This window comes from Chanodichthys erythropterus, unplaced genomic scaffold, assembly GCF_024489055.1.
Source record: "Chanodichthys erythropterus isolate Z2021 unplaced genomic scaffold, ASM2448905v1 ctg000380_np12, whole genome shotgun sequence".
Taxonomy (NCBI): domain Eukaryota; kingdom Metazoa; phylum Chordata; class Actinopteri; order Cypriniformes; family Xenocyprididae; genus Chanodichthys; species Chanodichthys erythropterus.
Window position 1 is genome coordinate 130,946 of NW_027125659.1, and position 16,776 is coordinate 147,721.

A 16,776-nucleotide genomic window follows, 5' to 3' on the forward strand; every position below is an offset into this window, starting at 1 on the left:
TCATTTAAACTTTCAGTGTGAAGAGAAATTAATTCTGTAAACTCATCACGATTTCACCTGGTTAGGGCACATTAAGATGCTTAGTCTCACCTGTTCAGGGCAAAGGCATAGTGGAACTTTATATGAGGATGAGCCACGGGGTCAAAGGTCGGTAGCTTTTCCAGTGTTTCAACTAACTTCACAATGGATTCGTAATCCTACAGACAGACAAATAACCACAAAACAGAAAAAAAAAAAAATCAATATTTATTATACAATATTACAAACTGAGGATTCAGGATGCAAAGCTGCGCTGGTAATGGTGAAACAACGATGGCTGAAAGAAAGAAAAATTATTTAACAATAAATAAACAACAGATCCAATGTTTTCCCGTAGGCCTGTTTTATTATATTACCCTCATATTTACAACACATGAAAAATTAAATGAGAGAAAATCTAAATGAATAATTCGGTGCATTTAGTTTCTTTGTATATATGTTTTTTATTCTAAACCTTTAGTAAATAATTAAAAACACAATGTTCAGAGACAAAGGTTCTGGCATATGAAATGTATTTGCTTAATATTTCATTCAAATGAAATATTCATGATATTCTCCAGAGTTGGAGTCAGAACAAACTGCACATCGTCAGTAATCATCACAAAAACAAACACTAAGTCATGATGTTTGATTCATGAACAAACCGTTCTTTTGATCCGTTTATGTCAGCGAATTAGACTGATCAATTCATAAATCAACCTTTTGGTAATGCCTAATTATTAAGACCATCATGATGTCATGACTTTATCACCAGACGAGACGAAGTAAAAGAACCAATGAATCACGCTGAAACATGAACAACTCTTCAAAAGAACTGGATCGCCATAGTAAGTCAATCGTCCAATACTAAAACAAAGCTACAAAAACCTTAAATGATTATAACATCATAATTATATGACCGCCCACATTTTTACATCAACACCTACAAATATTTTATAACATGACCCAACCAGGTTAGCCAAACATTAAAGAGGTATATGAGACGTATATGAATGTACTTAATAGTACATTAAAAACACCACCTGTTCAATTTTGAGGCTCAAAGAGACGGAGGAAAATGGTAATGAAATTAAAGAAACAATGACTAACACTGTAAGTGGACATGAGGGAAAATGCTATGAAAGTGTAGAGTATTAGGAAACTACGTAAAACTACTTAACGGTCATTTATCATACTTCTAAAGTGACTTACTGCCAAGGTGTGTCAGAGTTATAGCAGAGCATTTATGACTTCCTGTTCTCTTATTAATTTTTAACAGCACTAACAGTCCCAACAATATTAGGATCCTCTCTTTGAGCACATTAATAATTCTGTACTGCACTGATCTGAATACGCCAACATCCCAAAACGACAGTCCTTTTATTGTTCAACATTTCGCTAGCTGATTAATAACAATGTTGTCTTTGCAAAATGGTCTGCCTTTATTCGTTAGCAGCTCTACCAGACATTAGCGGCGGCAGCGAGCGTAAAGCTCAGGGACACACCAATCTCTTTTCCTGGGCATAACAAACTGAAAATGCCAGAACTAACGTTATTTGACATTCATAATATTTTATGAGCTATTTTATGCAGAGCAAATCATGCTAACATTTAAGGACATGGACCCTTACCATCACGATCACAGAATAACAGAATATCCAGGTTCAATACAAGTTTAGCTTAGTGGACACTGGACAGAGTCTGTGTAATAATTGAATAATTAATTACTAAAAATAATAAGTCGTACTCTAAAAAAATGAACGCACAGCGAGTTCACAGCAGTGAACAGTGGAAATATCTGGGACATGCAAGACATTCTGGAAGTTATAAAGCAGAAAAGGGCATCTTGTATTTTTGTTAAAGCATCCACTTTTCAGAATGAAAAAAAGAGTTTGAGAAAGATTTTGAGGCAGATGAACCTCTGGGTGGAGTATGATCCAAGCAAACAGTGTTTATGGACACATATCACGCATCATTTACCATCTTTACATGGCCATGACAGGAGTTGGATATAGTTTTGAACGAAGCAAACAATCACACTAGTCTCATAATGATTGTGTTTTGTGGCGATACTTTAGAAAAGTGTGTATTTTAGTGTTTATCGCGGCACAATGCCGTGCCCCAAAGACTTCCACTGAAAGTGCATTATTGCACACCTGATTTTGGGATTTTTGAGACACAAGTAAAAATATGTTTTGTAGAAATAAAACAGCATGTGACACATGCCACAAATAGCTTCCGATAAAGTGTGTCATTTCTGTGCTACCAGTGTCACCAAACAGAATTACAAAAATAATGACCATTGGTCTTTTCTGCAGGATTGATGGCTTATGGTTGTGTCTGCATAATGAGCATGGTATCGCAAGATCTGAGAAATCACACACTCAGATCCGTCAATCTCTGTAAGCTCAACCTATAGCGAGAGTTTGGGGCGTGGCTACTGCAGCAGGCGGAGCCAGGGGGTGTTTTAGGTGGTGTTTAGCCATGGCTAATGTGTTATATGGGGAAAAAAGGACAGAAGTGCAAGCCAAAATTCACTGCAATTAGACCTCCGAAGATCAATCAGCTCATGAACACGTCAAAGCAAACAGGGCATTGCAATGGACGCTTCAATTCATTATCATGCACCCATTCAGAAAGACAAATGTACCAATTTATAATGTTTACATTGATGTGTCCAGTGTAAACCGCCTCAAACAGTTGTGTCGTACTTACCCATGACATAACTCTGGATTTTTTATTGAAAGTGGCCTTTTGTTGAGACACGACTTCACAAGCACAAGTAAAAGCAGCATTTGTGATGTTTGAGTTTGGGGAGGCACGACATACGAAAGGGGCATTTTGAAGGGTGTTCGAAAACATGCTTCATTTGTGTAATTCCTCCAGGTGTTGCAGAAACTACATACTAATAGCAAACAGAATTGTGAGGAGTAATTTTACGACTGTTTTGCAGTCAATGTGAATAACAACCAAAGGTTTATGTGATGCAGTCACCTGAATATCTCTGTATGAAAGGAGGAGGTTGATGACGACATCGGCTGAAAGACACTCCACATTATCGAGCCTCTGCTGGATCCGTCTGAGCTCTGCCGCTAGTTCTGCTCCGGTGTAAAGCTCACGCGCTTTACGGATCTCATTCAGAACCGTCTCACGGAAGTACTGACTAAACAAGCACACAACAGACAATAAGTTACTGAACTATGCAGAACGAAAATCTGAAATAAAAGTGCTTACACAGAAGGGTTAACGTTGTTTACACTGAGGACAAAAAAATTCAAGAACAATATTTCAATGCTAAGTTTATTAGCTAGGATGGACAACTAGACGCTGGTACAACATATGCTGTAACTACACCATCTGGGCCCATGAAGCACTGTGTCAAATCAACACCTGGCTGATGACTAGTGTTGTCACAATACCAAAATTTATATATACTTAAACGATACTATGGCAAAAACCTAAACAGCAGGAAAAGTAAATAAATAGCACATGACAGAACTTCTTTCTTCACCAGCGTGCAGCTGATACTTCTGGATTAGAGCTTCACTGCCGTGAAGTTAGAGTTAGCTTTAATATAATTTTTAATGTTTATTATTTTCACACTCTATAAAATTGTAAATTATTTGCTGTTATGCTTTCTTATACATTTAAGTGTTTTTGACAGTAAGATTATTGTAAAAATTATATTAGTGTAAATAAAGCAATGTTATTGAAGCATAAATTGGTTTTAAATAACTGTATATATCCTTCACGTATTTATGTATTTTTAAATTGATTTTATTTTTGCAACCAGATATCACTTATTAAACTTAGACTCAATAATACACCTCAGGTCTGCTTGCACGAGTAAAATAAATAAATAACACTCATTTAATGTTTGAGAGCATAAACGTAATGCTGGTATCACACTAACCTGTCGCTCTTTAAATTCTTTGTACAAATCGGGATGTTTGACGGCAAAATGCTTTTGACTCCCTTCGCTTGCGTTATTTTGTAACATCTTTTGCGGACGGGCTTTGTGGTGTCCGTGGGCCTGCCCTGACTGTCGGCAATGTAAGCAAAATAATGCCATATTTCGCTTCGTGCATCTGCTTTCTCAACAATTTGTGGACGGTCTGCAAGAGCACCTGTATTTACAACCACACCTCTCGTTTCGTCACCATGAACGCCGTTGCGCAGCTGAGAGGAATAAACACGCACACTGCCCCCTGCTGTCGCACATTAGGAAATACAGCTGGCACTCAAAGTACCGGTACTAATAAAATGAAGAACCCGACTGTTTTTTACTGATGACCTGAATGAGTTTTATTGCAGGTTTTTCCTTGTATGTGTAATAGGTACATGTATTCATCCGAAACCATCACAGTACAGAGGTCAAGGTTCAATGCATGCCATCAGACGACGAATACAGTCAGCCACAGGCGACTCTGACATTTACAGTATAAAACACCCAAAGCACAATCATGGTACATTCAGCATTACTGCATTACTGGTTTAAATGAGCATGAATTAACTGTGAGACTGAAATGAGCGGCGAGATATAAAGGGGAAAGGGTTAGTGAGTTCTCACCAGGTGTTGGTCTTGCAGCCGGTGAGCAGCTGAGTGAGTCGGTCCAGCAGCGGCATACAGATGGGCCCCAGCAGGGCCTCGAAGCTGGGCTGCATCAGCTCACTCAGACCCTTCATCAGACTGCTCTCGCAGCAGTACACCTTATTCTGAGGCGTCACCATGTACGGGATGAACGTGTAATTAGCGGCGCATGTCTGGAAAAAGAACAAATGGGAAGCAGTGGAATATAGTCACAGGTCTAGTCACAAAAGAATAACTTGAACTGCTCTGCTCCCAGCCACTAAAATATGTCACACTGATCACACTGCAAAAAATGGATGTTCTTCCTCAGTATTTTTCTCTTGTTTTCCAGCACAACTGTATAAAGATGCTTACATAAGGACACATTTACTGGAGACACAAAATGACATAAAATATGAAATCTTGTTTTCTGTGAAAGTGATGACAATGAAGTAAATGAATCTTGATTTAAGGATGTTTAGACTGGAATACAGGACAGAAATATTGAGAAAGATATAAATTTTTTGCAATGCGTGCAACATTTAATGCCACAGCTTTCTACTCTGATTTTTTGAGGCCTTACTTTTGTGACTTTTAAGACCCCCAGAAAGCCAGTCCAGGTCAGGGGTTTCCCTGCAATTAATGGGGACTTCAAGCTTCAAAAACAGTGACTCATTCACTGTAGTCATCGCAGGCCATGTGATTTACATTTACTCATTTAACAGGGTAGAAGTAGAGAAAAATCACTTCATCTTCAGCGGCTTCTGAAGGCTTGGAGTATAGCATGCAAGTAATAATGACTGCGTTTTTCATACTAAATTGGTGTTTGTTTTGTTTGTCATTTTAAAGCTTGACAGCCGCAGTCCACAATCATTATGCTGTAAAGAACAACAATGATATTCTTTAAAAATTCACCTTCTGTGGTCTATGAAAAAAAAAAGTCATGGCTTGTAACAACTCGGCAATAGTGTTTCACTTCTGCAAGCTAAACTGGATTGTTTTGAAGCCCACATGAATTGTACTCCACATCACCATTTCACACCCAAGTTCAGAAAACCACTTTATAACCAACAAAGCGATGTTTAGAGAGGTGTAGGTGTAGAGGGAGGTTCAAAGAGTTTCCTTTGATCGTGAAACACTTCTATTATTATTTTTGCCTTTTTTACATTTTGGTGAAACTCAATTGCATTTATGTTTTGAAATTTATGCTTCTTATTTAATTTTATTTGGCACTTTGCCAAGTTTTCTGGGTCCCCTGTACGGTCTACTGTATTTCATTGCAAAGACGCCTTTAGTCTACCACAATCTCACAATCCCTGACGTTCCCTCACAAATCTTTAGGCCCTTAATGATTCTGTTGCCTGAAAGAACTGACAACGTTGCAACTTGTTGCAAAAGTCTCAATTAACCAACAAAATACATCAATAATTTCTGTCAAATTGCATATCACCTCAAACTAGGGTCCATTTATAATACTAATTTTTTTGCAAAGTATTAATTGGGTCTTTATACTTGAAAATATATAACTGCCTTTTAAATTTTAGGGTCGGGTCACTCGCATGAGGATGGCATCTAACAGATTGAAAACTCCTGACCTATAACGTGAAATAACCAAAGCTGAAAATTATCAAAGTAAACTTTTTCTTTTTTTTATGCTTTCAGGTTTGCAATCAAACCGATTAGCCAACTTTCTGTTTGAAAATGGCAGCAAATCAGCATGAGTCAGAGAGTGAGTGAAGCTTAAGACACTTACCATATTCTTCTGACATATCACGTCCTGTACGAGAAAAACATCAGACATGAATGAATTCAGGTTGTGCACATGGCCAGCTCTCAGTTTGATCACAAACAACCTAAAAATACACTGTGTCTGAATATTTTTGATTAACCGTGTGTGTGTGTGTGTGTGTGTGTGTGTGTGTGTGTGTCTATGTTCAGAACACTATGCTAGTCATACTAGATCTGCTTCTGCATGCACACTCTGTTGAGTATACAACATGCTTTCATTTCCAGCGACAATGAAACGAACATGATGACTCGGATTCAACGCCTTATTCAAAGCCAATGCTTGGTTGACATACAACGCAGCATACTATTGTTTGTCTTATTGATGCATATTGTGTAATGTTTCCTGAAATAACAAGTATAGAGTACAATGTGAAGTATGAATTAAGCAATGTGCTCAAGTTCCTTTCTGAACATCTGTGTGTGTTCACCAAGCCCCATCCTCCAGGAAATTCTGCCTAGTAATAAACTCACTGCATTAAAGAGCTCATCTAAATATACCTCACATTATGCAGTTTACTCCCCACTCACCTGGCATAATTCCATTTAGTAATGTAAAATAATAATAGAGGTGTCTGACCTTGCCGGGAGGATCTCCATGACAATAATGCCTGCCTACTGTAATTCACTGTGGCAATAAAACCTACACTGTGATTAAATGGCTGGATGTCTAAGTGATGCACTGCAAATAATGGGAGTCGTGTTAATAATTTCTGTCCATCCAATAAATGAGTGAGCACCATTTTCCTCACAAGATCATGCGGATTTATCCTACTAGCCCAATACATCTTTTAATTAGAATGTGTGTACATTACAATAAATGTGTTTGCAACACGCCATGATGCAGTTGCTCACTGTTATTTGCTAATTAAGACAAGCTCCTTCATCAACCAATCAGACTTTAGGGTTCAGTTTAAGTTTCAAGCAAATTTCTTATCAAGCCATTATTTCCTTCTGACCATTCCCCGACTCCATCAGCTTGTTTCTCAGCCCACATGGTTGAATGATGTGCAAAGAACATTTTTGGATCAATATCAGAGATTTCTGAGTGTGGTTCTTGCTTCTGCATTATGAAGAATAAAGCAGGTCATTTCAGATCATTCCTCCTCACCAACATTTCACAAAACTGCTCTTCATTTCTTAAGGCACAGGTTGTGTTTGGGATAGGATTAGAATATTTGTTCTTTTGGAATGTTGTTTCTGATCCAGGAAAATGTCCTACTTGGCAAAAATCACGGTCACCTGATGCAGTAATACACTCAGAGCAGTCAGAGGTGTGGCTGAACGCATGTTTTCCATTATCTTAAATTAACGGCATATGTTAAATGTTTACATTTAGTTTGCAGACAAATATAAACATATTAACAAATTTAAGTGAAAGAAGTGGACAGCGCAGGAAAGAATCAACACATTTACATTTCAACTCTTTTGATACTTTTGATGCCATAATGAAGCTGTGCCCAGATTGAGCAGAGCTGCAATGTGTGTCTGGAATCTAGAAAAAACTTTAAACAGCTGACATTTTTGGTGATCACTACATGCTTCTGCGTGTGTTAGTTCATAGTTTTCATAACTTTACTATTATTCTAAAATGTGAAAAATAGTCGTAACAAAGACTTTTCATGCTTTATATCTCTAAACTTCAGACTAGAAGAATATATGAAAGTAAGGTGCTGAAAAAAATGACCCTTTCATTTTAAATTTGATGCACATTTGACTCGTGTGTCACTGAGATAAAAGAGCTTCTGACCTGAAGAGACTGCAGCGAGTCTGAGTTGTGGTCACAGTAAAGGATGATGTTGTTGACCATGCTGAAACTCTCTCTCACACCCAAGTGATAGAAGAGAGAGGGCTGTCGAAACGCATCCGTCATTTCAACCACTGCAATATCTGTGAACAGACAGAGAGAGACGCTTTTACTCAGAGTAGATAGATAGACAGATAGATACACAGATAGATAGATAAGTGGTTTACTGAGTGTTTGTGTGTGGTTTGTTTCTATCGGGCCTGTCCCTACAGTTGAGATCAGTGCCCTACGCGCTTCATTTAAATATCAGCAGGAAGTCGGTTCCTCTGTTTGCATGCATCTGTGCCGGAGCTGTTGTTTCAGTTAACCCAAAGGAAACAGACATGATGAAAGCGAGCAGAGCAACATACATTCCCCGAGGACCAAGACATGCAGAGTGTATGAACATCCCGAGATTTGTGTCCGTGTGTCTTCATATTCAAATGAACCTTAACAGCGAAAAATGTTTGATGCAATTGTTGCTATAAAGTTTTATCAAAATTCTACATGCAAATCCATTTACATACATCAATAACAACAGAGGATATGATGATGATTTAGGCCAGTCTGGAAACACAGGAATTTATGAGTCTACCAGGGAAACAAAATTATGTTTAAAAGGAACCGGTTCGACATTACAAAAACTTTTGATGAGTTTTGCCAGGTTCATGGAATCAGATCTTTGAGATCTTCACACTTCTGCAGTAACTAGAGATCCGCAAGCGAAACTGTGTATATTGCCTCTGAAATAAGCGTCTTCTACTTTTGCACAGCTAGAGATTCTCAAAAAGACTTGTAAAGTTCAGTTTTCCAGAGTTGTTCCACTGGAAGCAGCGACCGATACAGGTGTTTCAGTGGTAATGTGAATATCGATATCTAGAAAGCAGGTTGGCCTGTGGCAGATATACAGATATTACAACTCAATGAATTCAAACTGTTTATCAAAGCTGGCAGAACTATTTAAAATGCTCAGTGGACAGGAAGACACTTCTGTTATTTGACCAAGAGGTTACTGGACAATCTTAAAATAGCTACATATCAGTAGATCTTCACAAATAATTTTCTGAAGTTACACAATTTTTCAGTGCTGCATACTATTAAATAAAGTAATATTAAAGTGATGTGTACAACGATGCTTATAGTCAACTAATGTAATATTAGTCAGCTAATAATTCATATTTCGAAGGTTGCTAAGGCAAATGAATTAATTGATTTGATAAATAAAGTTATGCAGGTGTATTCAGTTATACTTAGCCACTGGTATAACAGAAACACGAGACAAGAGCTGGTCAGGTCATCCGTTTAATATTTGTTTGGTTTTCGCTCCTTCCATATTTTGTTTCTGACTTTTTTTGTTGTTGTTGATGTTGTTGTTGATCCAAAAATGAAAATTCTGTCATCATTTACTCACCACCACATGTCATTCCTTTCCTCCGTACCACACGAAACCGAAACGACAGCCTCTGTCATCACACACGTGCAATTTATGGAAAATAGATCTGCACGATTAATCGTTAAAGGATTTCCGATCTCGATTCAAACACCCTCATTCCTAAATGACAACGATTCAGCTCTGTCTATTATACCTTTGACACCATTTGAAAATAACACGCTTCAAATAAAGATTGTTTTGATTATATCATTACACCAGTAGGTGGCGACAAGAGACTGTTAACATGTGTTTGTCACTGAATCATTCATTCAAACCAATTTTTTTAAATAATTCATTCAAATTAATTAAACATTTAAAAAAATTAAAGTTCTATCAGAACCTCTGGTAAATTACATGTTATTTTGTTTAGAAAATCTTGATCGCGATCTGAATAATTCATCTAGAACCGTACTGCTCTACAACACAAGTCAAAGGTTATCGAGGCCCTGCTGAACATTGCCATACAGGTTTGAAACCAATGACAATGATGATAATTTCCAGCTGTGAATACAGGATCTAGCATTCCAGTACACACACAGAAATCTGTCTCAGCTTTCACACATGGAAATGTATTTAAAACTGTCCTACATAAATCTGTTTTTCTGGTGTACAGCCTCTGCAGTGACTGCACTACTTTGGTTCTCTCTGCGTAGAACTAAATCTGTTATAAAAAGACACCTTCATATCAGAGTAACGTACAGTAAAGTGCACATGGGAAATGCCACAACAGGTAGAGATGGGCCAGTATTGTTAACCGGTCATCAAACAAATGGCTTGTTGAAAAAAAGAGATGATTCTCAAATGATTAATGCAGCTACAGTATGTGAGGCTTTATGTGGTTAACAAACGCACATAGCAACAATGATCCTCTTATCCTGTTGCTAACTAACGCAGAGCCATGATCAAGACCTAAACAACAAGCAAACAGTATTTATTAGCAAGAATGCAAGTGTTTTTTTTTTTTTTACGTTAAATGAAATTAATGTGAAACTTAAAGTACATGACTGTTACAAACAAGCTTTGAGTGAACTTGTGTGTTATAGTTTTTCTGAGTTACTGAGACTTTGTTCCAACAAAGAGGATCAATGTTGCTCCTGGACAGGCAGACACCAATCATGCCGAAACACCAGAGCGTACTGGCCGGACTGGACTATTGAATCCAAGGGTATCCACTGTTGTAGAGTCTACATTATAAACGACACTGTGAGGGGTGGAAGTATGGTCCATTTAATACCTGAAAGCTGGAGTGTGTAATTTCACTAGTGGCACCAAACAGAACTAATGCTTAGCCATAGGCTCCGCTTTATAACAGGTAGTTCCTGTTATTCTAGATTATATAGTTCCTATAGCGCTGCAGGTCTACATGGTTGACTTAACACATTAATACAGAATAAATAGTTCACCCATAGGCCATTTCTAATCTTCATATGAAAAGGGTTTTTCAGGCATTTTTTTGTCTAATGTAAATTTGCAAAAAAAAACCTTTTCAACATTTCTTCAGCTGAGTTTTATTTTAGAACAACGCTAAAACAGTACAAAACAGCATCCACCGTAGCGTGTTCAATAAATGCTGATGTCTAATAGTTATCCATGCATTGTTGTGCAGGTTAACATAAATGCATTGATTATGTTATTAATGTAGCCAGATGACCTTCCTATTGGAGGTGATTCACAAAAGAACAGATTTTTTTTTTTACTTCTGCAGTGTAATTTTATCATTTAAAATAATATTTTTAAAATCTTGCCTGGATGAATCTTGTATAACTGCAATTAAGTTGAAATTTGTTAAATTATTTTTGATGAGTTTAGGTAATGGAAGTATGCTGTCATGACTTAGTGATCATAACATTTTTTTATAGTCTATTTCTTTTTGTAATTTTTTATAATTAAATATAAATATATAAAATATGTATAATATATGCTGTATAATGTATTCATATAATATATAATAATAGAAAATACGATTAAACTATTAGACCTTTTGTTAAAGTAAAAACAATGAGATTCTTCACATAACCAACTGGTTAAACAAAATTTGCGGTGAACATCAGTGACTTCTTGTTGATTACAGCCAATCATTTTAACATCCGTCAGTTTGTAAAAACAAAGGTAAAATGTCTGTGCAGTAATACACTTACAGTGCAAGTCTAATGTGATCAGAAATTAGTAAAGGAACTCCATTTCCAGTCAGAATTCACATTTAGTCTACAAATCTATACAATGTATGTGATCTTGAATTTTTCAGACTTTTCAGATTTTTCTTACAACAGCAAATGTGAAAAGCTACTAGATGAGCAGACTCAGATCTCAGAGTCATTTAAACTGGATAATTAAAGCAATCACTCAAGCTTAGCCTGCTGAACAAGGATATGGAGCAGAAAACTGTTCAGTCGGAGGTAGCGAGACCTGTTTGATGAAAAAAGGAATGTGCCATAACTGAGTTCAGCGAAGTGCAAGAAAACAGAAATGTGTCATCAAGTTTCTGTTAACGAGTGTACTTCCACATGCAGAATTAAGAGAAATAACTACTGAAACTGAGGCATTTCACATTCATTTTAGTGGTGTTTGGGAAGACAAATCAAATGTGAAAATCAAATTAAATTAAATGTGCTATTAGTGAAGTGATCAGACTTTTCACCTGCTATACAATAAAACGGCCGAAGGAAAATGCAGACATTTCGTTGCGTTGCTAAGATGGATGTTGGGTGGTGCTACTCGCTGTCCAAATCAAATGAGCACACTTCCCAATCTCAATAATATTAAATCTTAAATCAAATCCCTTAAAAAAGTAACAGCACACCTCTTCTCAAAAAGCCACATGATTATAGGTGTCATTCATGTCCAGCACAAACAAGCCGTTTAAATCTCTAACTTCACGTATGAACAACAGTAGTAGTGACACCTTAAACATCCCTAATCGCTAATTAAAGATTATGGCTGCGTCTCAGTTACTGTTCTAGTATGTAATCTGGACACACTACATCTGGACATTGACCTACGACTCCTCTCCCATGGCCTCTTGGGATACTACAGTGTCACCCGTGTACTTTTTGTCTAATGTTTTCTGAATTTGTACATATATTACTTGACTCACATACTGTTTTTCACCCACTATGCAGTATTTGTATGCAGTCATATATACCCTGCACAACAAAATCAGACTTACTTTATCACCACATAACTTCACCTTTCCACAAACAAATAATAAATGAGCTTCTATCTGCTCAGCAGCCCTTGCAGAGATAACCATAATACTCAAGGGAACAGTACGCTGCCTTGTAATCAGACAGAAAAAGCCTTTGATAAGATTGCGTTCCACTGCAAACCTTTTTTCCTTCAAAAACTCCCAGAGTCCAGAAGTACAATTTCCCTCCTACGCATCCACTGTTAAAACATGTTCAAACATTTTAAAAATGCTATAACTATGTAAAACATGCTACCTTTGATCGATAGACAAAACATTCAGGCCCAAAAAAATGCACTGTATCGATAAAGCGCTCATCAAAACAAGCAAACGAGTGCAATGACAATAAAGAGATGCATCTATGGACCAAAGAGGCATCTTAAAATATGCGAATAATAACAAACATATGCATTTTTCAGCATGTCTGTTTTAACTTGAGGATTTCAGACAAACAATTTTCTAGTTTCTTCAGCGCCTCAAACTGAATATTCATAAGCGGTATAATTTATTCATATTTAATGTAAGTTCAGTGGCCAACACACAGTGGTTTCAGTGGTTAACACCAGAACCTGAACAGCAGGGTGACTGATGGCCAAAATCACACTGATATACTTGATAAAAAATACAAATTAATAATGACTAGTAAGATGAATACAAAACTAACCCTTTTGATAAATGGAGAACTGGCTGATGCGGTAATCTCAAAATAAAGTCAAGCATTAGATGAAACACTGGTCTGTCACTGAGCCTGACTGGCTCTTCATCTAGATTTCACCCTCGTGAACCGCTGGATCTCACACAGTTGTTATCGTATGGCTTCAGAAGACTTGGATGTAGTGTAAGAGTTGCATGGAGAACATTTATGGCACATTTCACTTCTTTTAGAGCTTTAAAGCCTCTGGTAACAACATGTCATTGTATAGAAATTATATATATATATATATATATTTATTTATTTATTTTTACATATAAAATATTTTGTGTTCCACCGAAGGAAGAAAGTCATACATGTATAGTCATACAATCTATTCCTTTAAACTTGTGAAAGTGCAGGTTTGAGCAGCTCAAAGAGCTTTCTGAAGTGTACAAATCTGGATAAGGTTACACAAGGAAATCTAAAATAACCGTCTAAGTTTGAGAAACATGAACATGCTGCAAACAAACGAATCCTGAAGGTTCCAGATAACATCTCAACGTCCAACATAAGACAGAGCCTTAAAGAGTTAATTCACCCAAAAATGAAATTTCTGTCATTAATTACTCGCCCTCATGTCGTTCCACACCCGTAAGACCTTCATTCATCTTCAGAACACAAATTAACATGTTTTTGAGGAAATCCGAGAGGTTTATGACTCAATGTCCATAATCAACACTTTCAAGGTCCAGAAAGGAACTAAAGACATCGTTAAAACAGTCATGTGACTGCAGTGGATCAACCGTAATGTTATGAAGAGACGAGAATACTTTATGTGCACAAAAACAAAACAAAAATAATGACTTTATTCAACAATCTCTTCTCTTCTGTGTCATTTTCATACGTTGTTTACGTCCAGCGCTTCCGGCACAAAAAGAACCACTGCAGTCACATGACCGTTTTAACGATGTCTTTAGTTCCTTTCTGGACCTTGAAAGTGTTGATTATAGATACTGAGTCATAAACCTCTCGGATTTCATCAAACATATCTTAATTTGTGTTCTGAAGATGAATGAAGGTCGTACGGGTGAGTAATTAATGACAGAAATTTCATTTTTGGGTGAACTAACCCTTTAACAGGGGAGAACCCTTTAACATCTTGAGCTGTTGAACCTAAAGGTCACATGGATGAAACAGCATTCTAAGACAAGCGGAACCAAACTATGGTGAAACACACACCACAACCTTAACCTTACAGATGATGGAGGGAGAGCAATGCTGAAAAACACCAGAGCGTCAGTCTCTGATCTAAAGTCTAAAAGACACGAGCTCACACAAGATGCCAATGATCCAGAACTCAAGATTAAATATTTAAGAGATAAGGATTATGGGGGAACTAAACCCCTTTTTTAACCATTTCATTTGACCTCAATACTGTCTTTTCACTTATTCTACAGTTATGGACATTATTAAACTATTGTTGATTTAATTACAGTTTTGTCCCAAAATTTCAGGGACTCTCACAAACTACAAATATCTGAAACATTTTCAAAACTGTTTAATCAAATACCTCAAATTGAGTCTTTTGTCACTGCATGTGACGAGCTCGTGGATGAGGACAATCTCACAGAGCAACGAGCAGGTGTTCGGTAACGGATGTGGTGGCGTTTGTTGTTATTTAGTGTTTTGGGACAAAGAAGAAACTCGTCAGCACCTCTTGATTTAGGAAAGCAAGTTACACTTCCCAAAGAAATGCACACAGCTCTAGTGATTTGGTGGACTTAAACATTTTAACTGGTTTTGCTGCAGATCAACAGTTTACATTAAGTTTCAAGCTACTATGGAAAACGTCATTTCCATTCAGCCGCGCTCCACCCATGATACCATCACATTTCACTTCATTCTGAGAACTTTCCTGGAAAAGCTGAGAGCTGGAAAACAAGATAGAAACCAAAGAGAAGGAAAGAAACCAAATACACTGTAAAGGCCGCAACTACCACACATTTGAGCGGTCAACAAACTTTGTGCTGATTTAGCAAATGGCTTTGTAGGACTCTCAGTAGACTTACCTGCATTGTAAAAGTGATCAAGAACTGCAGTTTCACCAAAGTCCAGCTTCCCAAAGGGAACAACATCTAGTTTACACCCCACAACGTCGCAGGCGTCCTTCAGACACTGCAGAGCCATGTTCTCCGGGCTCAGATGTTGGCTCGTCTCAGAGTTCCTCACGTAGGCCACCGTTACGGCTCGGTTCTTACATTTACCCGTGGTCAACAAGGTGTCGGAGGGCAAACTGATGACCCCAGGGTTGGCACTCTTACAGATGGAGGGGTCCTGCCAGAGCGTCCCGGCACCAGAACTGGATTCTGCGTTACCTCCCATCATGTCTAGGGGTTGGCAGAGAGAAGGTACAGAAAGAGAAATGGCCTCCAGATCTGAATTCATTTTTCATCAGTTTGTTGAGTGTGTCCAACCCCAACAATACAGAGCTCAGCCAGCACACTTCATAGCTGGCATTCCTGGTGGCTACAGTGGCATCAAACTAACAAACACCAGTGGCCTGACGTCATCAGCACCGACAACCTGCAATAAAGACGATTATCGTTTCATTTTAGATGAAAATCTAAAAATCCGCTTAGCAGCACACAGGTCTGGAGAAGAGAAGAGAGACCAAGGACTGCTCGTGGACGCGCACGTCACGACTCGAAGACACGATATCCCACTCCTGGAGATTCATCGAGTGACATGAGAATCATTTATCGGAGCGCATGAATTGTAGTTTGCGAAGTAAAGCAGTTGTGTCGATCGCTGAAGTCCCGCGAGACATCAAGCTCCAGGTTTGCTCGGGTTAGGCTCCTGTCATCGCGTTTATGTCATACTGGAGTTGTGAAATCGCGTTTGTCTGCTGGACCCTGCCCTATTTCTATTATTATCTTCAGCACAACTCACACTCAGGGGTGGAGAAACACTCTGGACTTGCAGGAAGCGAATTCACGAATCCTACTATGGAAAAGGCTTAGCTAATGAATATTAAACACGTAACGTGACGCTCTCCCACCTGGGCCTGTCAACACACACACTTGCGTCACACACTATCCATCCTAGCCTTGAAACAGTAACTGGTGCTCCTTGGAGACATCATCAGTAATATGTTGAAAAGAGCATACCCAAAGTCCCCGGATACTATACTATTTCCGGTAGATTCGAAGCGTGGGTCCGCGTGCACGCTCTATGGCAAGCCGTTTTGACTTTTATTCATTCTCAGGATATACATTCTTGATAACAACAATTCAGTTTTCACTAGTTAAAATGATAATTGTTGATATCAAGAATTTATTTCTTACTATTTGAAATGCCAGTTTCACAT

General features: G+C 37.9%; 1 protein-coding gene across 1 annotated transcript in view; it reads right to left on the bottom strand.

Moving 5' to 3' along the window:
* The window catches only part of LOC137016154 (mitogen-activated protein kinase kinase kinase 5-like), a 36,879-nt gene extending 20,310 nt beyond the window's left edge, over positions 1-16,569 (bottom strand). The window contains 6 exon segments of the mRNA XM_067380758.1: positions 91-197; positions 3,013-3,181; positions 4,589-4,782; positions 6,342-6,365; positions 8,124-8,263; positions 15,479-16,569. Coding sequence (XP_067236859.1) covers positions 91-197; positions 3,013-3,181; positions 4,589-4,782; positions 6,342-6,365; positions 8,124-8,263; positions 15,479-15,854 — 1,010 coding nt within the window. The 5' untranslated portion in view covers positions 15,855-16,569.
* Positions 16,570-16,776: the final 207 nt, after the last annotated feature.